Source organism: Gregarina niphandrodes (genome assembly GCF_000223845.1).
Source record: "Gregarina niphandrodes unplaced genomic scaffold scaffold00021, whole genome shotgun sequence".
In the NCBI taxonomy this organism is placed as follows: domain Eukaryota; phylum Apicomplexa; class Conoidasida; order Eugregarinorida; family Gregarinidae; genus Gregarina; species Gregarina niphandrodes.
The window spans coordinates 72,019-91,853 of NW_011645790.1; the positions used below are offsets into that span (position 1 = coordinate 72,019).

At 53.7% G+C, this 19,835-nt stretch overlaps 12 protein-coding genes across 12 annotated transcripts; 6 read left to right on the forward strand and 6 right to left on the reverse strand.

Moving 5' to 3' along the window:
* Window positions 1-659: 659 nt before the first annotated feature.
* On the reverse strand, window positions 660-2,856 carry GNI_101040 (hypothetical protein; the record flags this gene model as incomplete). The annotated part of the gene is made up of 2 exons (XM_011132847.1): window positions 660-2,401; window positions 2,490-2,856. 2 exons carry the CDS (start codon window positions 2,854-2,856, stop codon window positions 660-662), a joined length of 2,109 nt encoding a protein of 702 aa, XP_011131149.1.
* A 332-nt stretch (window positions 2,857-3,188) lies between these two features.
* On the forward strand, window positions 3,189-3,623 carry GNI_101050 (hypothetical protein; the record flags this gene model as incomplete). The annotated part of the gene is made up of 1 exon (XM_011132848.1): window positions 3,189-3,623. One exon carries the CDS (start codon window positions 3,189-3,191, stop codon window positions 3,621-3,623), a length of 435 nt encoding a protein of 144 aa, XP_011131150.1.
* A 214-nt stretch (window positions 3,624-3,837) lies between these two features.
* Window positions 3,838-4,527, forward strand: GNI_101060 (putative dual specificity protein phosphatase CDC14A; the record flags this gene model as incomplete). The annotated part of the gene is made up of 2 exons (XM_011132849.1): window positions 3,838-3,993; window positions 4,141-4,527. 2 exons carry the CDS (start codon window positions 3,838-3,840, stop codon window positions 4,525-4,527), a joined length of 543 nt encoding a protein of 180 aa, XP_011131151.1.
* A 1,024-nt stretch (window positions 4,528-5,551) lies between these two features.
* Window positions 5,552-7,501, reverse strand: GNI_101070 (importin subunit alpha; the record flags this gene model as incomplete). The annotated part of the gene is made up of 1 exon (XM_011132850.1): window positions 5,552-7,501. The coding sequence occupies one exon, from the start codon at window positions 7,499-7,501 to the stop codon at window positions 5,552-5,554; it is 1,950 nt and encodes a 649-aa protein (XP_011131152.1).
* Window positions 7,502-8,218: 717 nt separating this feature from the next.
* On the forward strand, window positions 8,219-9,400 carry GNI_101080 (methionine adenosyltransferase; the record flags this gene model as incomplete). The annotated part of the gene is made up of 1 exon (XM_011132851.1): window positions 8,219-9,400. The coding sequence occupies one exon, from the start codon at window positions 8,219-8,221 to the stop codon at window positions 9,398-9,400; it is 1,182 nt and encodes a 393-aa protein (XP_011131153.1).
* A 331-nt stretch (window positions 9,401-9,731) lies between these two features.
* On the forward strand, window positions 9,732-10,232 carry GNI_101090 (putative FAM96B; the record flags this gene model as incomplete). The annotated part of the gene is made up of 1 exon (XM_011132852.1): window positions 9,732-10,232. The coding sequence occupies one exon, from the start codon at window positions 9,732-9,734 to the stop codon at window positions 10,230-10,232; it is 501 nt and encodes a 166-aa protein (XP_011131154.1).
* A 213-nt stretch (window positions 10,233-10,445) lies between these two features.
* Window positions 10,446-10,985, reverse strand: GNI_101100 (peptidyl-prolyl cis-trans isomerase, cyclophilin-type; the record flags this gene model as incomplete). The annotated part of the gene is made up of 1 exon (XM_011132853.1): window positions 10,446-10,985. One exon carries the CDS (start codon window positions 10,983-10,985, stop codon window positions 10,446-10,448), a length of 540 nt encoding a protein of 179 aa, XP_011131155.1.
* Window positions 10,986-11,331: 346 nt separating this feature from the next.
* On the forward strand, window positions 11,332-12,894 carry GNI_101110 (putative WD repeat protein; the record flags this gene model as incomplete). Its single annotated transcript, XM_011132854.1, has 1 exon — window positions 11,332-12,894. The coding sequence occupies one exon, from the start codon at window positions 11,332-11,334 to the stop codon at window positions 12,892-12,894; it is 1,563 nt and encodes a 520-aa protein (XP_011131156.1).
* Window positions 12,895-12,917: 23 nt separating this feature from the next.
* GNI_101120 (helicase) lies at window positions 12,918-14,369 on the reverse strand (the record flags this gene model as incomplete). The annotated part of the gene is made up of 1 exon (XM_011132855.1): window positions 12,918-14,369. One exon carries the CDS (start codon window positions 14,367-14,369, stop codon window positions 12,918-12,920), a length of 1,452 nt encoding a protein of 483 aa, XP_011131157.1.
* A 292-nt stretch (window positions 14,370-14,661) lies between these two features.
* GNI_101130 (phosphoglycerate kinase) lies at window positions 14,662-15,918 on the reverse strand (the record flags this gene model as incomplete). The annotated part of the gene is made up of 1 exon (XM_011132856.1): window positions 14,662-15,918. The coding sequence occupies one exon, from the start codon at window positions 15,916-15,918 to the stop codon at window positions 14,662-14,664; it is 1,257 nt and encodes a 418-aa protein (XP_011131158.1).
* A 146-nt stretch (window positions 15,919-16,064) lies between these two features.
* Window positions 16,065-16,457, reverse strand: GNI_101140 (putative RNA polymerase subunit; the record flags this gene model as incomplete). The annotated part of the gene is made up of 1 exon (XM_011132857.1): window positions 16,065-16,457. One exon carries the CDS (start codon window positions 16,455-16,457, stop codon window positions 16,065-16,067), a length of 393 nt encoding a protein of 130 aa, XP_011131159.1.
* Window positions 16,458-16,536: 79 nt separating this feature from the next.
* Window positions 16,537-18,888, forward strand: GNI_101150 (BOP1NT (NUC169) domain protein; the record flags this gene model as incomplete). The annotated part of the gene is made up of 1 exon (XM_011132858.1): window positions 16,537-18,888. The coding sequence occupies one exon, from the start codon at window positions 16,537-16,539 to the stop codon at window positions 18,886-18,888; it is 2,352 nt and encodes a 783-aa protein (XP_011131160.1).
* Window positions 18,889-19,835: the final 947 nt, after the last annotated feature.

Sequence of the window (19,835 nt, forward strand, 5' to 3'; positions counted from 1 at the left end):
CATTTTTGTATAGTGTGAAGACGAGATCATAAACTGCTGGGTCCCTTGGGATGGTTTGCTAGGAGGCATGACCCCTCCCAATCTGCGCCAACAATCCACCAACAGGGTCCACTCTGTCTCCCCTCCTTTCACTATCCGCTGTTCATAGTATTAAGGAACTATAGCATGAGAACTTATTTTATACTTCTTGCTACCATTGCGGTCGCCCAACGCAGTGAAGATGACTTCAAGAACTGTGAGAACTGGTACCGTGACAACCAGTCTGTGCTCCCGGATCCCTCCCAATCGGAGTGGTGCGCAGAGCAGTGCCGTGAAATCGTGAAAGACCATTGCTTCTGGTTCCAGACCCCGCTGGAGTGTATGACTATGCACTGGCCGCAGTGCCGAGAGTGAGACTGAAGGAATGCAATCAGCCCTCCCATCAGCAGAGAGTGAGACTGAAGGCATACAATCAGCCCTCTTACTAGGTCGAAATAAGCATTTAAGGTCGTTTGTATAGCAATGTTATAAACTGTTTGGTTTCGAGGGGTGTATCGCCTGCAGGGAATATAGCTGGACTGCCCAAATTTGAGGCCCAGATTTGAGCAGCGAAAGATAACAGGCGGCCAGCTTGCGGCGAGGCGTCACGTACGGCCGCACACGCGTGTGCTTATTTTTATTTACGCGAACATGTTTCTGCACATTGCTTTCATTTGGCTGTTGGATTGGGTGTGTTTCTTCGATGCTTGCTGGAAGAGCTGCTCAACTCCTTGTGTGGTCGCTCCATGTAGATATTTGGCGTATGTTATTTTAATCATTCTGCAGACTGCTATACACTTTTCGTACTCTGACTGGTGGAAGTAGCAGTGCGCTAGATATATTTGACAGCGCAGGTAGACGGCGAAATCTTCCCCCTTGTCCACCCCGGGGTCCTCTCTGTGCATGCCATGCTTGTGCATACCATTGTCCATCTCAGTAACCAGGGCCTGGATGTTGGCTGCCTTGGCGTATCCGCTAGTGGCGACCCAGGACGTAATAAGTAAGAAAACAGACCAGTTGTAGTACTCCCGGTACAGCAACGGGTAGCAGGCTGTGACCGTGGGTGGTACGTCTGTTGAGATGGGTTCCGGCGCTCCGTAGCGGTCCTCGAGGCGTTCTAGATCGTCTCCCTCCAACTTTCTGGCGAGCACATGCCTCGTATAGTCAAAGGCCTGCGCTGCAACCTTGGCCATAAACGGCCCCTGCTGGGCCGAATGTGCTGGGCCGAGGCAAGCTGGGGCATCAAGTGCAAACGGCGGCATGTCCGCACCACCGAGACGCCAGCAAAGCTTCAGCAGACCCCGTGCGTTACTTAACGCCTCCAAAATCGACTGCTCCCACGGATTCACCTCCTTCGCCAACTCGCCCACAAATGACAAGTCAAACTCCTCGTCACCCTGATCGGTGCCACTCAGGCTGGGCAGCCACTTGCAATGGTCGAGACGACCCGTTGCGTCGAACTTGGCTACGTCGTCGGGCAACTCGATAGTGCAAACTCCGTCCTGCCGCAGGGTAAAAGGCACACGGCGGAAGTCCTGTGCCAAGGGGTAGTACTGAATCTCCGCGGGGGGCTGAGTCTCCGCGAGGGGCGCGTTCCCGATGGCGGTGGAAAGACCCACCAATTTCAGGCGGTAGTTCGTGCCTGGCTTCAGCTTGGCTACAATTTCGTGGAACCAAAGCGGTACTGCGAACGTGCGGTACAGACAGAACCCCACATGCCGGGCCACTTGTTCCGCGCCAGTCAGCTTTAGGACCACAAAGGAGCCGGCCTCTGGCGGTTGCAGTCCTCTGGTCCTCAGCGCCTGGTGCAGCTGTCGTTGTTCATCGTGTCGGATCGTCCTGAGCACAAAGCCCGGACTGAAAGAAGACAGTCCCGCTGCCTCTTCCTCCACCTCCACCAATTCGGAAGCTGACGTTGCTGAAGCTGACGTTGCTGAAGCTGACGTTGCTGAAGCTGACGTTGCTGAAGCTGACGTTGCTGAAGCTGACGCAACCGTTGAAGGAGGGGTGGACGTAGCGCAAGGGCAGCTGAAATATGAGTTGTCTGTTAAGCTCACCAGCTTAATAATACAATTACTCAATATGGCGTAACCCTCGGCCGCTTCTTCCTTCTGGTCGTCTTCGGCGTCCTGTACAAGCTTATCAACTTCGCCTAATCGCAATGCTCTGTAAAATTGCTGCCAATCAGGATCCACCACTTGGTTAATGTTCACCTCGAGCTTGATCGGACTGTTTTCGACGATGAATCGCAACAGCTCATCAGCCGATAAGGACTCATTCGGTAGATCCCATTGTTCAAATGTCAAGACGCTCTTCCCAAACGGCACTTCCCACGATTGGCAGGATCCCAACTCCACCTTGTACATTCCACTCTTGCCGATATCTATAAAGATCACCATTTAGGACATGATACGATACAGGACATGATACAGGTCGTGGGGATAGGAGTAAGAGGTGTAATGGCTACATACACGTTCTTTTTTCATGAGCTAATAATCGGACGAAATACTTCGGTGTATTCGCGCTGGTCTTCCACCGGGTCTCGACCATTCCAGCCCCCTTTTCTGCCTGGTCTGAAAGGAAACGCCTTCTCAGCCGAGTCAGCAGTGCCTCGTCTTTTCGGGACATGTCTGAGCCTTCAACAGAACTGTAAATCTCCGAGGCCTCCTCCATGGCTAACGACTTCACCGCAGCCCCGAGAACAGGTGTTTCCCTGTACAATTCATCCAAGGTGGTTTTCACGGTAGTTCCGCTTTCCCCAAGGATCCGGTCCAACTTCTCGCAGTCATAGGGAGCAGAGGCAGCGTCAAGCACGACATAAGAAACTGGACCAGTCATGTGGAACCGTCCGCACCCAGAGCCCAAGGCCACGAACACTCACGGGTGAAGGGAGCTGTGGTCGTTTGGGTGAAGGGAGCTGTAGTCATTCGGGTGAAGGGGCCTGTAGTAGTTCGGGTGGAGGGTTATAGTGTGAAGGGTTGTACTAGTGATTGAGTCTTTGGAGTCGATGATGACGTCTTGTCTTCCCTCATGTATGAGCTTCTTGTGGGCCACCACTTTGCTGCCCTGGACCAGCAGTGGGATGATATCACCCTGCTTGTTCACGGGTGGCTCATCATCAGAGAACCAACTGCCTCCAGCAGCACTTGATGAGTCTGACATAAATATTAATGACGGAGGCACTATGCCCAGTTGCACCCCCTGATCACCAGACTCGATCCTACCACATACCAGATCATATCAACAAGGAGTTTGCAGAAGTAGTCTGCGTCATTCCGAAACGACTCTACTTCGCAACAACCCTTCAGAAACATCCGAAACTCAACAAATGCGTCTTCGGGTCGCTCTCCATAGACGACGCGTACACACACACCGACCCAGACTGGTCCCCCGACCCAGACTGGTTCCCCAACCCAGACTGGTTCCCCGACCCAGACTGGTTCCCCGACCCAGACTGGTTCCCCGACCCAGACTGGTTCCCCGACCCAGACTGGTCCCCCGACCCAGACTGGTCCCCGAATCAGACACTTCCCTTTGCCACCCAGATTGGTGGTCCCTTTGCCACTCGGACTGGTCCCTCTACCACCATGACCGGTACCCGTTGAGTGGACCCCCTTTTGAGTGTTTCTTCCTGATAGATTTGTCTACGAGCCGTTTTATCGCGACTTTGGTCCTCTGCATTTAGGGTACGTTTGGAGGTTCACGGACGAGCTGCGAAATATATGGAATGACTCGCACGGCTGCGAGCTTGTGTTCTACTCCAACGCCAACATAAAAGGGAAGGTCGAAAACGCCGCATTCCTTCTGGGATGCTACTTGATGGACCAACTCAACTTTTCGGTTGCAGAAGCGATCGACCCGTTTCTTAAATTCAAAAAGATCAAATTCACGCCGTTCAGAGACGCTTCTTATGGGCCTTGTACCTACGAACTCTCCTTGTACGGTTGTTTCGCAGGATTCAAAAAAGCCAAAGACGTAAGCCGCTACGGATGTGGCCGCTTGAACACACGGATGTGGACGACGTTCAGAGACGTGTGGCCGCACACGTATGTGACAGGCGATCGCGTGTATGCACGTCCATGAACAATTGGGTACTTGCACATCATCATGTCCTTGTCTTAGCTCGGCTGGTATAACTTCAGCACGTTCGATCTGGCCCAGTATGAGAAGTATGAACAGGTTTGCAATGGTGATTTGAATTGGATTATTCCCAAGAAGTTCATAGCTTTCAGTGGTCCTGCGAGCCCAGACGAACCGGAGGTCGAAGAGAGCTATAACCACCCGCCGGAGAAGTATGTGCCTATCTTCAAGAAATGGGATGTGTCTCTAGTGATACGGCTTAACAAGAAGCAGTACAACGCTAAAGGGTTTACCAAGCATGGGATAAAGCACGTTGATTTATATTTCCTCGACGGAAGCTGTCCATCTGAGTACGTGCAAGCCTTCCCTTTGAGCCGCGGGATTGCCTACGAGGAGCCCCATGTAATTGATTGTTTTGTAGCGATATAGTTAAGAGGTTCTTGAGTATATGTGAAGCGGAAAAGGGAGTAATCGCGGTTCATTGTAAAGCAGGGCTTGGTCGAACAGGGACTCTTATTGGATGCTATGCGATGCGCCATTACCAGTACGGCCGACCACCCACGATGTGCTCCCAATATGTCCCCAGCGTGTCTGTCTCGATGTGCCCCAGCTGGTGGTCCCATGTGTGTGCACACGCGTGTGCACACACATGAGTGAGGGCGCGAAAGATTGGTTTGCAGTTTCAGGGCGTACGAGTGGATAGCATGGAATCGTATTTGTCGTCCAGGGTCGGTCTTGGGACCGCAACAGCAGTTTCTGCACATGATGGAGAAACGTAGTTGGCTGACTGCTGCGGCTGTGCCGACTCCGGTCTATTCGGATTCGTTGTCTTTCTCTCCATCGGACATTCGGGTTGCGCATGAAGGCGACCGCGGACAGGGGGAAAGGTTGGTGTCGGCAAAGGTCAAGGCTGAGACGTCGCCGAAGAGATCGGAAATTCCAATGGCTGCAACGAGGAGTCCCAGACTTGCCCCGCAAGCGACGAGCCGCGAAGGATCGGCCACTCGGGACGGATCGGCCACTCGTGACGGATCTCCCGCTCGCGAGGGGTCCCCTGGTCGCGATGGCCCGCCCAGTCGTGATGGCTCGCCCAATCGCGAGCTCTCTCCGCAGTCCAGAGCCGGATCGCCTTCTGCCAAATGGTCGCCGAGAAGAAGGGCTCTCTCCCCCTCGCCGAGGTCGCAAATTGTACAGCGAATAGCGGACCTATTCACGGGCAGAAAAGCGACTGACCGCACTCAGGCACCTATGCACAGAACCGAAGTCGACACCCGATGGCGGCCCACTCAAGTTTGATTTTTTGTCTTGCTTCTACCCCACCACCACTAGAGTGTGTCCCGCTACCCTCATCGAGACGCCTTGTGGGCCACCTTGTGCGTTGGTCGAGTCGACGACGTCTTGTTTGTTGGGTACCTCGTTAAATGAGTGCGGGTCAAGACTGGCGCCGGACTTGTCAGTTGATAAACCTCTTAAGCTCGTTGGCTTTCCGCAGTCCACTGGTCTTGACGAGCACGTCGTTAAGTGCCGCGATGTTATCTGTAAGCGTGAGGATGGAGGTGACGGCGTTCTCCAGGCCCTTGCCTTTGACTCGGAGGTCTTCGCCGATGGCAAAGAGTTTCTCAAGGAGAAGGAACACTTGGGGCAGCATGGGGGTGGGTTCTCCGACGAGGAGAGCGTTGTGGATGTTGCCGAAGCGGAAGGCGGGCACACTGCTGCCAGCCGTCCCCACAGTGGCAGTCTCGACCTCGGCCTCGGCGCTCATGCCAGTGTTGTTGGCGGCTTCTGCGGGTGCGTTTTCATTTCCAGGGTGTTCTTCGGTGTTGAGATCGGTGAAGCTTTTGTATTTGCTATATCGGTCGACGGCGAAGGCGAATTCGGCGAGTTGAACCACCAGAGAGACGAACTTTTGGTCAATGAACTGGAGGAGGGTGTTGTAGGATACTTTGCCGAGGACAGCTAGGACTATGCGAGCACATTTTTCGCGTAGTGCCAGTTCCTCGGGGTGTTCGTATTCCTGGTATATTTTCAAGGCAATTTCAAGCACTGACTGAGTGGCACTGCCGTTGGTCGCCAGGTCCACCGCCTCCAAGTCGAGGTCTAAATCCTCGGGCTCGTTTTGTTCCGCCGCGACGAAACTCAGAGCACCATGAACCAGGTTCCGCTTGGTCGCCAGCATCGCCGTCCGTGTGATCACGGTACTGTTTACCAGCGCCATGACCTGGCTCTCATTCAGCCCCTCCGCCAACCGCCAGAGCACCCGGGCCGCTAATGCGCGTTGATGTGGCGAGTAGCTGATCGGGTCCGCGAGCATCTCTCCGAGCCCGTAGGGCGCATACTCGATGAACCGGATCTCGCCCCCGCCGTTCCAGGAACTGACCATGCAGGCGGGGTGGTTGGCTAGGTTGACCAGGCACTCCAGAGCGTAGTTGCGCACACTCGGGTTCGGGGAGAACTTGGCGAGGTAGTGAATGGATAAGAGCACCAGCTCCTTCTTTATCAAATAATCTTGCCCTTGCGGTAGTCGGGAAATATGACTAAATGCTTCGGCGCTGAACCTGAGCACCGAGCGGTTTGTTACTGGGCCCAGGAGCCCGGAAACGCCGTCCTGCTCCAGCGGACCGTATCTAAACCAATTTGCGGTGTTGTGATGGATGCTGGCGAGCGTTGCGCTGCCATTCATCATGAGGCGCACACACGTGCGGCGGGCGGGAACGCTGTAGCGCAATTTCTCGATAAAGATGTTGAGCGCCGGCAGGCACTTTTCAAACGGTACTCCCCCCAGGACAACAATGTTCCGGAGGTTCCAGCCGGCTAATTCTTCAATCCGGCTGTCATGAGAAGCCAAAATGGCATAGCGCAATGCCCGAAAGTAACTCGGCTCGTCCGCTAGCATAACTCGGTACTCGGGCTTGGAACCCGCTATATTAGCCAGACAAAAGATGGCCTGCCGTACTAACCCCTCGTGGCCCACGGAAAGCAGCTGCAACATGGCCGGAACAGCCCCGGCGCAGACAACTGCCGCCGTCTGCTCGTCACTTCCCGCCGCGATGTTCGTCAAACAGAATGCCGCCGGCAACCGCAACTCGTCTACTGGGTTCTCGGAACTAACGAACTTAGTCAACCCGACCAGGGCCCCGCTGTCTATGACATCTTGCGCAATGGGAAACACGTGATCTCGACTGGTACACAACAGCTGCTTCAGGTCTTGAACCGCACGCAACTTATCCTGACTCGACGCGCTCTCGCTATTTATCAGGCGAGCACACTTCTCCACCGTGTCCACCGCCCAGTCAAAGTTCCCCAACAACTCAACCAACTCCGGCATCGCGTCATCCGCTTTACTCGGCGGCGGCGGAGCAGGCAATGGATGCTGCCGGGGATCGCCACTAGGGGGAGGCTCCATTCTCACTTTATTTTTTCTAACCAAACTCTCCCCTAAACTCGCCGACTACCACGAGCCCCTGACACCACTAGACACACAACCATCACGAAACAAGCCACCTGCACTTATTTTAACAACACGGGCGGTTGGTGGGGTCTACTTATTTGAGCCTACTTTGAGTGGTTTTCAAGACTAGGAATTTCCCGGCAGGGTTTCCAGCAGTACCCACCAGCCGCGGGTATTGGTGTAGGGACTGGGCAACTCTCGTGTGTGTCACGCATGCGTGGCGAGAACAAATTGTCCAAAGAAGTGGGGACGAAAGCTTGCCCTCAGTAACGGGGTAGCATACAACGTGCTATAAAGGGTCATTTCGTGTTGTTACAAACCAGTCGCCCGTTTCATCCACTCTCTCAGAGAGCGTCTCTTGCGTCTCGTACGCGACTAAGGGCTGTGAGCTGGCGGCTGTAGGCAAGGCGCCGAACGGGCTCATAGAGGCGGGATATTCAACATTTTGGGCATCTCGGCCGACGGGCATCCCGGAGGAAGCGAATCCTGTCCGGGGTCCGGTCCGGGTCGGTGCAGGGGTCGAGTAGGTTCTGCGTTTGTTAAAATGAGAGTGTTTTGGTTGTGTCGTGTCTCGCCCCAATGTCGGTCTCTGTTCGAAAATCGGCAAAAAACCTTATTGTCGGCAAATCGCTCGCTAGCCTCTGCCCTAGGTTTTTTTTTGGAGAAACCATAATGGCCCCTCGTTCTTTCTTGTTTACTTCTGAGTCTGTGAACGAAGGTCACCCGGACAAGTTGTGCGACCAGGTATCTGACGCAGTTCTGGACGCATGTTTGAAAGTGGACCCCAATGCCAAAGTGGCATGTGAGACTTGTGCTAAGACCGGCTTTGTGATGATTTTCGGTGAAATCACGGTCGGTGGTACGGTGGATTACGAGCAGGTGGTTCGTGACGCGGTGAAGCGGATCGGTTACGACGACCCGAGCAAGGGTTTGGATTACAAGACGATGGACGTGCGTATTGCCATTGAGGAACAGAGTCCCGAAATCGCGAGCGGCGTGCATATTAACAAGAAGGTGGAAGACATTGGAGCTGGCGACCAGGGCCACGTCTTTGGTTTCGCCTGCAACGAGACGGAGGACCTGATGCCCCTCACTCACCACCTTGCGAATCGTCTTGCCTTCCGCCTCAGTGAGGTGCGAAAGAACGGCACCCTCCCGTGGGTCCGTCCAGACGGCAAGACTCAAGTCACCGTGCAGTACCAGGAAGACGAACAGGGCCATATCAAGCCCGTTCGTGTGCACACAATTCTTATCTCCACCCAGCATAATCCTGGCATCAGTCAAGAGCAGATTGCGGCGGACTTGAAGCGCGAGGTCATCGAGCCTGTCGTCCCCAAGCAGTTCATCGACGACAAGGTCCTCTACTACCTCAACCCCTCCGGTTCATTTGTTGTTGGCGGACCCCACGGGGACGCCGGCCTTACGGGCCGTAAGATCATTGTAGATACCTACGGCGGTTGGGGCAGTCATGGCGGTGGCGCCTTCTCGGGCAAGGACACTACCAAGGTGGACCGGTCCGCCGCCTACATGGCGAGGTGGGCTGCCAAGTCTTTGGTGGCTGCCGACCTTTGTGATAGGTGCACTGTGCAGGTCTCCTACGCAATTGGTGTGGCCAAACCTCTTTCCATGTGCGTCAACTCCCAAAACAGCGTGAAACACGGCCTCAAGGACAGCGACCTTGAAGCCATCTTGGAGAGAAACTTCGACTTCAGACCCGGGTGCATCCAAGAGGCACTCGACCTCAAGAAACCTGTCTTCAGCGAAACCGCTGCTTACGGACACTTCGGTCGCCCCCAGTTCACTTGGGAGAAGCCCAAGGATCTCTCCCACGAGCTCAAAGCTTTGGGCATCTAACTCGCGGGCCCTGCCAACTGGACCCCAGTTAGCTGACTCAGTTTTTGGATCGAAACATATCAGCAATTATATGGTATCATGTATGGGTTACCATTCACGGTCACGGTGGCCGGTCAGTAGCGTTTTCGACTCGTGGGTGAGTCAGTGATTTGTGAGTGAGTCAGTGATTTGTGAGTGAGTCAGTGAAGTCAGTGATTTGTGAGTGAGTCAGTGATTTGTGAGTGAGTCAGTGTTTTGTGAGTGAATCAGTGGCATATGAGTGAGTCAGTGGCATGTGAGTGAATCCGTCAGCAGGGAGGTGGAAGAGCGGGCACGGGGCGAATTTATATATATGTACCAGGACTGGTTACGCGGGGACCTGGTGGAGCCGGTGACAAAAGAGGAGATTTTCAGGCATGTGAAGGACATTCAGGACCCTGAGTATCCATTGACTTTGGAGCAGTTGTCGGTGGTGGATCGAGACTGTGTCGAATACGACGAGCCACGCCGATTCTGCACAGTAACCTTCACACCCACGGTGCCTCACTGCAACCAGGCGACCGTGATAGGTTTAAGTCTACGGAGTGAGTTGAGTCGTGTATTGCCACGCGATATTGCCACCGCAGTAGCAATAAAGCAAGGGTCGCACAATTCGGAGAAAAGCATAAACAAGCAATTGGCCGATAAGGAACGCGTCGCGGCTGCCATGGAGAACGCCGCCGTCACTACGCTTCTCAACCGCTGCGTAAAAGACTCCACCAAACTCCCCTTCTGTGACAACGCCTCGGGCCCCCCGACGGACGGTGAAGAACCTATAGACCTCGACTTTTATGCACGCGCCGTCATGTTCTAACTCCAAACACGACTCGAAATTTTCTCGCAACTCGGACGGCAGCTGGGGCACTGGGAGGTTGCTTTTGGGTAGGCGTTTGGTCGCATATGTCTGGGTCGCATAGTCGGGGGAAAAGAGTCTGGGTCGCATAGTCGGGGGAAAGAGTCATGGTTTTAAATTGGATGGCTTAATAATCTGTTCTGTATATGACGTCTAGGTTAAAAGTTGTGGCATTTAGAGGACGCCGCAGTCGGTGACGATGACTTCGCCAGTCACGCGGCCGCTATCCTGGCCCTTGGACTCCATAGCCTTCACAATATCCTGTCCTGACTCAACTTCGCCGAACACGACATGGGCACCATCGAGCCAAGGGGTAGCGGCGAAGGTGATGAAGAACTGAGAGCCATTGGTACCGGGGCCGGCGTTGGCCATGGAGAGCAGGTAGGGCTTGGTGTGCTTGTGGTTGAAGTTCTCGTCCTCGAAGCGGTTGCCGTAGATGCTCTCACCGCCGGTGCCGTTACGCTGGGTGAAGTCACCACCCTGAGCCATGAAGCCGGGGATGATTCTGTGGAAGGGGCAGCCCTTGTAGGTCAGCTTCTGGCCCGACTTGCCAGTCTTGTCGCCAATGCACAAGTGACGGAAGTTATCCGAAGTCTTGGGCGTGTCTTCGTAGAGCTTGAAAACAATGCGACCAGCGGCCTTGCCGTTGATGCCGATGTCCATGAACACGCGAGACATATTAAGATAACTTCTTACAACTGATTTGTTTAACATTAGAAATTTAACCAGCGCCGTGACGTTCTGTCTCCTCTCAGTCCGAACTCGGGGCCCGACCCTCATTTCCAAGCAATAAATGGCAACCAAGGTCGCCAACAATGTTTGCCAACCACATTTGCGTACCGTACCGGGCCCGTTCCCCCCCCAGCAAGCCTCAGCACGCGCGGAGCACACGTGTGTGCGAGAGCGCGTTCATGCGCCCCGCGCAGTCCAACGGCTCCAATGGAGCCCCCGCGGGTTTGGAGTATCCCAGGTACGGTTCTGACTCTATGGGGCCGAGCCGGGGTTCGAATCTCGCAAGCCGGCTCGGGGTTGCGACTAACTTCTCCGCGGCCAGTTTTTAATGGTGCTCCACCGGAAGAAGCGGAGGACAGAGGCGGGCAAGGCCGAGACTGAGCCGGTGGATGATGGTTTCGGCGACAAGATAATTATCAAGTTCAATGACGCCGTGAGTAGCGAAGTGGGCGACCAGTTGGAGGTGCCGTTGGATTGTCAATTGGAGCAGTTGAAGAGTGTGCTCAAGTCGTACTTGACGGAGGAGGAGCAGCTGGATGACTACTCACTGGTCGTGAGCGGGTTGGGCGTGGAGATCACGACGACAATTCGCGCTGCGCTGCATGGGGCGGTGGAGCGGGGAATGAGTGTGAGTACGGAGGACACGCTGATGATTTCGTACTACAGCCTTACCCCCTTCAAGGTTCGTCCGGTTGCACGGCTCTCAGGGTCTCTGCGCGGGCACACTGGAACTATCTTGTGTTTGGCGTTCTCCCCGGACGGCAAATCGATGGCTACCGGGAGTGGTGATTGCCAAGTGCGATTGTGGGACCTTTCCACGGTGACCCCTATATGTGTGCTCAAGGGCCACACACGTCCGGTCGTCTCCTTGGCTTGGTCTCCAGACTGCAAGTGGCTCGCTTCCGGTAGCGAAGACAAGAGTGTCCGGGTGTGGCAGGCCGACAAATGCTTCACCAGCTCTCAGCCGGAACCCAAAGTCCTCAGACTCCACACAGACACCGTCACTGCATTGGACTTCATGCCCATGCACCTGCACAAGCAGTGGCAGAACGGCGCGCCGTTGCTTCTCTCGGGTGCGCGAGACGGCACCGTCAAGATTTGGAACACGTGTCTGGGCAACGTCGTCAGCCATCTCAACGGACACGCAAAGATGGTTACTAGTGCTCGCTGGTCTGGCGCGAGCGAGGCCGTCGACGACGAGGGCAAGTCGTGCACAGGCCCCTTTGTCTACTCCGCCAGCAGGGATATGACTGTTCGCGTTTGGTCCGCCCTCACCGGTCTCCCCATACGGGTTGTCAAATGCCATGGCCACTGGGTGAACGCACTGAGTTGCAATACCGACGGTATCATAAAAAGGGGACCCTACGACCACAACGGAGAGCTCCCTTCCGCTGCCCAGACGCCTTTCAAGCTTGCCGAAGAAGCGTGGAACAAGGAATTCCGAAACCTGGGCGAGGAAAGAGTCGTCACCTGCAGCGATGACAACACGCTCAGTCTCTGGGTCTTGCTCAAAAACGACCAGAGGGTCCAACAGATGACCGGCCATCAAAAGGCCGTGTGCCACGCGTGCTTCTCACCCAACGGCCGTTACGTCATTTCTGCCGGGTTCGACTCCGCAATCCGACTTTGGGACGGACGAACAGGCAAATTCCTACACACGTATCGAGGCCACGTCGGCCCCGTTTACCAAGTCAGCTGGGCACCCGACTCCAAACTTTTTGTCTCCTGCAGCCGAGACTCCACTCTAAAAGTCTGGGATACAAGCGAGAGAAAGCTCAAGGAAGATTTACCCGGCGCTGCAGATGAAATATATGCTGTCCAATGGAGCCCTGATTGCGCAAGAGTTGCGTCAGGAGGAAGGGACAAAATTGTCAGGATCTGGTGTCACTAAAAATGGTGGCAGTAGACACATTTTTACTGTACTAGACTTCTGCGTTCGCATTCTTCCTTTATGTCTTCGTTTGGGGGTTCGAGCCGGATGACCTCCATGTTGCTGGTAGGCCTAATTTTCCTAATTCCGTCCTGGAATGCGGTCATCTTGTTCGCTTGATTGGTAAAGAGATGGCTTTCTCCCCTGTTACCGCATCGAGCAGTGCGGCCGATTCTATGTATGTAAACGTCCGGGCTGTGTGGCAATCCACAGTGGTACACGTGGTTAATGTCCAGGATGTTGATGCCTCTGGCGGTGAGATCTGTGGATATCAAAATCCGTGATTCGTTCTTGCGAAAGCGCGCCATGACTTCCAATCGTCGTCTGGTGGATGTGTCGCCGGTTAAGGTGGTGACGTGGGTGGGTTCGAGTCCGAGTTGAGTACCTTGGGTGACTAGCAGTTTATATATTTGTCGGACTTTGGTGATAGCCGGACAGAAGATGATGGCTTTGAATCGTTTGTTTCCTGCCGTCCGAAGAACTGCTTCCACCAAATGTTCTGCTGGTTTCTTGGTAATGACGAAAAACTGGTCAAGTAGATCGACGTCCAGTTGGGCCCTGATACACAAGGGGTCCAAAAGCCGTAAGCTAGCCATTCCTTTGAACGACTTAACGTCAGTTGCAGTATACAAAAGCTTTTGCAAAGTGATGGGATAAATTGCTCGGAGAACTTTGGGTTCGTTAACTTCAAGTTCGGTGGTGTCATTTCCAGATTGTTTCCAGTATCTCTGCAGAATATCCTCCTTCTTTACAAAATCATCCGACTTGGTACCCCGTATCCGATCCGCCTTCTCGGTGATATACCTCACGGCGGTAACCCAATCGTCATAGGAGTTGGAGAGCAACCTGTCAGCCTCATCGATCACCAGGTACCGCAACGACTCCCAGAGGTATGAGTTCCCCCATTGTTCACTCGTGGTCTGTAGGCAGTGCGACGAGATTCGAGAGGCAACTGAAACTACTACATCGGGCTGTTTCTCCTGAAGCTCAACCCTTTCCTCATAAACCGACTTGAGGGCCGCTAGTGTAACCAGCTCCAACTTACGCAGCTTCGGGCTTCCGTCATTGGGGTCTGCGTTGATTCTGTCCAGAAACGATTCAATCACCTCCGACACCTGGCCGGCTAATTCCTTCGTAGGCACTATTATCAAAGCTGCCAGGCCGTCAGGTCTTTCGCACTTCTTACCTCGCTGCTCGGTCCTTGCTCCGTCCTTCCGAGACGTCGTCAGCAGGTAGTTAAGTATAGGTATCACATAAGCCATTGTTTTGCCGTACCCGGTCGGACAATATACTATCAAGTCACTCGCGCCCACATTCATCGATGTTGCTACCGGCTTCTCCGTATCACTCAAGTACGATAGAACATCTCGCTGGTATGGATACAACGCGGTAATACCATACTCCTTCTTTAATATATCAGATAGGATCTTGTGCATATTTGTAAGGGGGGGCTAAATATATATATCCGACGGAACATTGTTGGGGTGGGAAGGACGATTCAGTCCAACCAGCATGTGTATACAACCACAACACCTCTTTTCATTCTGGGTTGTCCACCACTTCATGCACTCGACATCGCCAACATACCCAGATGCGTTTCGAAACCTTCTGCATTTTGTTTCTCTTCGTTTCACCCGTACCCGATTCCCTCCGAGTTATGGCTCTATTCGTGTTCTATTTCCTTTATGATCTGAACACCCCTCCTTTGTCTGTACACAAAAATTTGATTTAAGCTCTGTCAGAAAGCTTGGTGACACCCGGGAGCTCCTTGCCCTCGAGCAGTTCGAGGGAAGCACCACCACCAGTGGAAACGTGCGACACACCGCTGGACTTGCCAGCGTTCTCAACAAGAGAAGCTGTATCGCCACCGCCAACAATGGTGATGGCACCGTTCTTGGTAGCTTCGCAAACTGCGTCAACAAACGCCAACGAACCCTTCGCGAAGGCGGGCATCTCGAACACACCCTGAGGACCATTCCAGACAATAGTCTTAGCGCGGCCAATAACCTCCTTGGCAGCCTGAATGGACGCAGGACCACAGTCGAGTCCCATCATATCATCAGGGATACCTTCGGCTTTGGTAACGGTCTTAATGGTCCCCTTGTCGCCGAATTCTGAGGAGACGGTGAAGTCAACGGGAAGGGTAATCTTCACATTCTTGGCCTTGGCCTTCTCCATGATCTTAGGCACAATCTTAGCGCCTTCCTCGTCATATAGGGAGGTGCCAATCTTCATGCCCTCAAGTTCCTTAAGGAAAGTATAGGCCATGCCGCCGCCAATGATCATCTCATCGACCTTATCAAGCATGTTCTCGATGAGCTGGATCTTGTCGCGGATCTTGGCACCACCAAGGATGGAAAGGAAGGGTCTCTTGGGCTCCTCAAGGGCACCACCGAAGTACTTCAGCTCCTTCTCCATTAGCAGACCGGCAGCGCGAGTCTCCAACTGAACGCCGACCATGGAAGAGTGAGCGCGGTGGGCAGTGCCGAAGGCGTCGTTAACGAATACATCTCCCAACTTGGTGAGGGAGGCCTGGAACTTGGTGATGGCATCCTTGTCGGCCTTGATTTTGTTGCCGGCCTCATCGGTGCCCTTGGTCTCCTCCTCAATGTGGAAGCGGAGGTTCTCGAGGAGAATGATGGAGCCGTCAGCAGGGTTGGCGCAGGCAGTCTCAACCTCTCCACCAACGCAGTCCTTGAGGAAAGTGACGGTTTTGCCGAGCTTTTCCTCGAGGATTGGAACGACGGGTTTAAGGGAGTACTTTTCCTGACGACGTCCGTCAGGTCTACCGCAGTGGGACATCAAAATCACTGCCTTGGCGCCCTTCTCCATGGCCAACTTAATGGTGGGTATAGTAGCGTTAATTCTGGTGGCGTCAGTGACCTTGCCATCGACTAGAGGTACGTTGAAGTCAACCCGCATCAGTACACGCTTGCCCTTGAGTTCCACATCTCGGATAGACAACTTATTGCTTATTGCGCTCATGATAATTGATGTATGTATAACTATGTTAAGAACGATTTTGTTTTGTCGATGACGTCTCTGTCTCCCAAGTCGTCTCTGTCTCGCGTTTCCCAAGTCAAGTCTGTCACGGAGGCGAATTCGCTTGAGTGTGTGTTAGGGGATGGGGTTTATGTGGATCGTCTGAGGAAGAAAAAAAGTCTTTTGTCCATGGTGAATTCTGAGACGATGGCTTTGTCCGCAATGAGTTGGCAGAGGAGGCCTCCGAAGGAGATGTATACCGCGCGTTTTTCAGCGCTCTTGTCGTCTTCATGGAATACTCGACCGAGGCACACATATTCGTAATCTTCCATCAAACTTTCCTTGCCCTGGTCTGCGAAGGCGAAGGTGAGCACCTGCCCTTCCTTGAGTGGATATACGTTGGTATTTATGTCGATAGTTAATTCAGCATCGAAGGCTGCTGACCGACCGGATATCCTGGTGACCTTTTCAAACTTGGACGAGTCCATGCTCTTGACAGTCATGCGATCCTCTAGGAGAATTCGCGACTGACTAGGCGCCATGGTAGAATTTTACACGGCCAATTTTATATTCCCTTCATTAGGAACCCAAGTTAGCGAGCAGACCGGGTAAGTTGTTGTCATGGTTGTTACTCGGGTGAAACGAGCCAAAACACGGCAAAACGCTACAGCCGCGGAGGACGGCGCTACAGCCGCGGAGGACGGCTCTACGAGTGTACGAAAAAAGAAGCTCGATAAACGGCTGGTTGTGGATCATCACGCGGGCGAGGATGCTCTGCAGTCGGATGAGGAGGATGGAGAATTGAACCGCGTGGGTAACATCGATTTGAGTCTGTACGAGGACGAGGAGCATGTAGGTTACGATATAGCGGGGAACAAAATCGACCAGGTGATGAAGTTGAAAGAAAGTGAAATCGACAACTTGCTACGATACGCAGATGACCCGGATGCGTGGCGGACGGTGGTGGATGCGAAGAACCAGACAGAGTACCGTATCAGTGACGCGGAATTGGAGATTATAAGGCGTCTGAAAGAGGGTCGTTTGGGTTTGACTGAATTGAACGAAGAAGATTTCCAGGTGGAGTTTGAATGGACGGAGAACCAACAGCCATTGAAGCGACACTTTAGCCGTAAGGGTAAATTCCTACCAGGTGAGGGAGAGGAGAAGAAGATCAGGGCTATTCTCAAGGCGATTCGGGAGGGCCGTTACTACTCGCGCCGGGAGAAACACAAGTCCGTGGACCCCTTCGATGTTTGGGGTGAGAATATTACGGTGGCTTACGACAAGAAGGGCCGGCCGCTCAAGCCGATATTGCCTGCGCCTAAGCTGCCTCCGCCAGGGCATGCCGAGTCATATAATCCGTCGCCTGAGTATTTGTTCGACGAGGAGGAGAAGAGGCAATGGGAGGAGGCGCATCCGGACGACAAGAAGTACGATTTTATACCTACTGCACACAAGTCCCTTCGCCAAGTGCCGGGCTATGCCGAATTGGTGAAGGAGAAGTTCAAGCGGTGTCTGGACCTGTACCTGTGTCCGCGAAGCATGAGGTTGAATTGGATCGAAAACTCGGACGACCTGCTGCCCGAGTTGCCCTCTTTGGACAACTTCAAACCTTTCCCACGAACCCAGGGCATCGTAGTCAAGGACCACGGCAGCAGCGTAGTGTCTCTCGCTTTCTGCAGGCACTCTGGGGTCCTGGGCGCCGGTTACCGTGACGGCTCCTTGGCCATCCACAACGTAGCTAGCCATCCGCACTACCTGCCTGAGTTTTACGCGCACACCAAGAGCCAGACGAATGCCTACGCTGTGGAGAGTCTGGCCTTCCACCCCGTTCTGCCCCTGATGGTCTTCAGTCGCGGCAGTTACCTGTACATTACGTTGGTTCGACGGCCGCAGACGTCTTTCACTGAATTGCGGGCGTTCGTGAAGCAGTACTGGGGTGTGCCGGAGCATGAAGCCATAGACCCCGCCGATGTGTCCCCACACCTGCAGCAGTATCGCGAGGCGGTGGATGCGATGCGTTGCAGCGAGGACGCTGTCTCCCTTATGAGTCTGGGTAGTCGGCCGAGCAAAGTGGGACAGTGGAAGGCGTTTCGTTCATACACATTTTTTGAGGACTATGAAGAGCCTGGTCTCGGCGACGACGAGGGCAGTATAGAGACAGAGGGGGACGTGGAAGACAGTGGTTTCGAAGAGTTGCAGGCCAAGGACTGGGTTGAAACGTGTCGGTTTGTTGACTGTTTGCAAAAGAAGAACAAGTACGTCGTCGCCGGCTTCGTCGTGGCACTAGGTGCCCGCGCAAGCGCCGTTGCGATCCATCCCAAGGGCGCATACGTGGCCACGGCGGCGGCTACAAGCCAGCTGAAGTCGAGTCAGTGTCTGCTGCACCACCTGAAGAAGAAAAAATCGCTCGCGCCTTTCCGCAAGACTCAGGGCATGCACCAGGTTGAGAGCGTCGCCTTCCACCCTACCAAACCCTACCTCGTGGTCGGCTACCCGAAGGCCACCAAAGTGTTCGATTTGCAGCCCAAGAGCAAAGTGCACATTGCCAGCGCCGAACACGACAAGGAATCCAAATCCATGGCACACACTGTGCACAAGTTCCGCGGAACTGACCAAGCTACCGGTATGGAATTACACCCCAGCGGCGAACACATTATTCGTACAGGGGTCGATGGAAAGTTTCAGTGGTTCGATACCCAGTACAGCGAACTGCCTTACAAAACAATATCGGTCGCAGAGTCACTCACCGCCGTCAAACATCACCCTTACCTCCCTCTAGTCGCCGCCGGATCAAGTGAGTCATCCATTCAACTCTTCCACGCCGCGGAAGACAGTCTCACTGAAATCAAAATAAACCCACTTGTCAAACTCGTAGACCATACTTCACATGTTACCGCCCTTGCTTGGGCACCCAACTCTCATTGGCTCGCCTCCGGGCACTCCAACGGCCGGATCGTTGTGTGGGTTTAGTCCGACCCCCCACCACCAGGTTCACACCAGGTTCATTCCTGTTTTTCGTTCCAACAATATCCAGTCGGCAGTCCGCCCAGCCAGTAACAAACCCATGAACAGATACCACCAAGAGACTCGAGCGAAAAGGGGCGCGCCTCCGTTCCCTGATTCCCATGAGAAGCATGCACGATACAACAGGATTGTCGAACTGTTGACCAATGCAACTGAAATGATTCTGAAGCCAGGTGTTTTCCAACAGCTTCACGTCTACACAGTCAAGTTCACGGGACCAAGACAACTAACCTTGAAAGATGAACGGACTAAAGCGGTGCTATTATCACACAAGCAGATACGATCAAACTTACGTAGGCGACGATTACATCCAGTCACCCCAATCAATCACCCCAATCAATCACCCCAATCAATCACCCCAATCAATCACCCCAATCAATCACCCCAATCAATCACCCCAATCAATCATCCCAATCAATCACCCCAATCAATCACCCCAATCAATCACCCCAGTCACTGTCATCGATATCATTAATGTGTATGTTCCCAATGTGCTAACGTGTGCTAAAGTGTGTGTGTCGCTAATGTGAGTGTGTATGGTAGCTTCGAATTCCTTTTTTGACTATCGTCAGGAGGAAGGAGCTAAGTTGTACGTGGCTCAGTTGAAGGGAGGCGAGCGGGTAAGCGGGAAGTTGGCGGAGCTGGATGTGGTCGAGGTGATAGTTCGAAGCCAGAAAGCGGGCGAAGACGTGTGGCAGGTGGGTTTCCAGGAGGACCATGGTAGTCCATTGAGGAGTCCTGATGAGAATCCCACCTTGTTTTGCAATGGGTGAATCACGTGTGTAAGTTGGTGTTAACTACGAAGGCAAATTTCACGTTGATTCAAGGCGACCGGCGATTGGTTAATTTTAGGTCGTCGGTGCGTAGACAGCTGAAAGCGGTGGACGGGTACC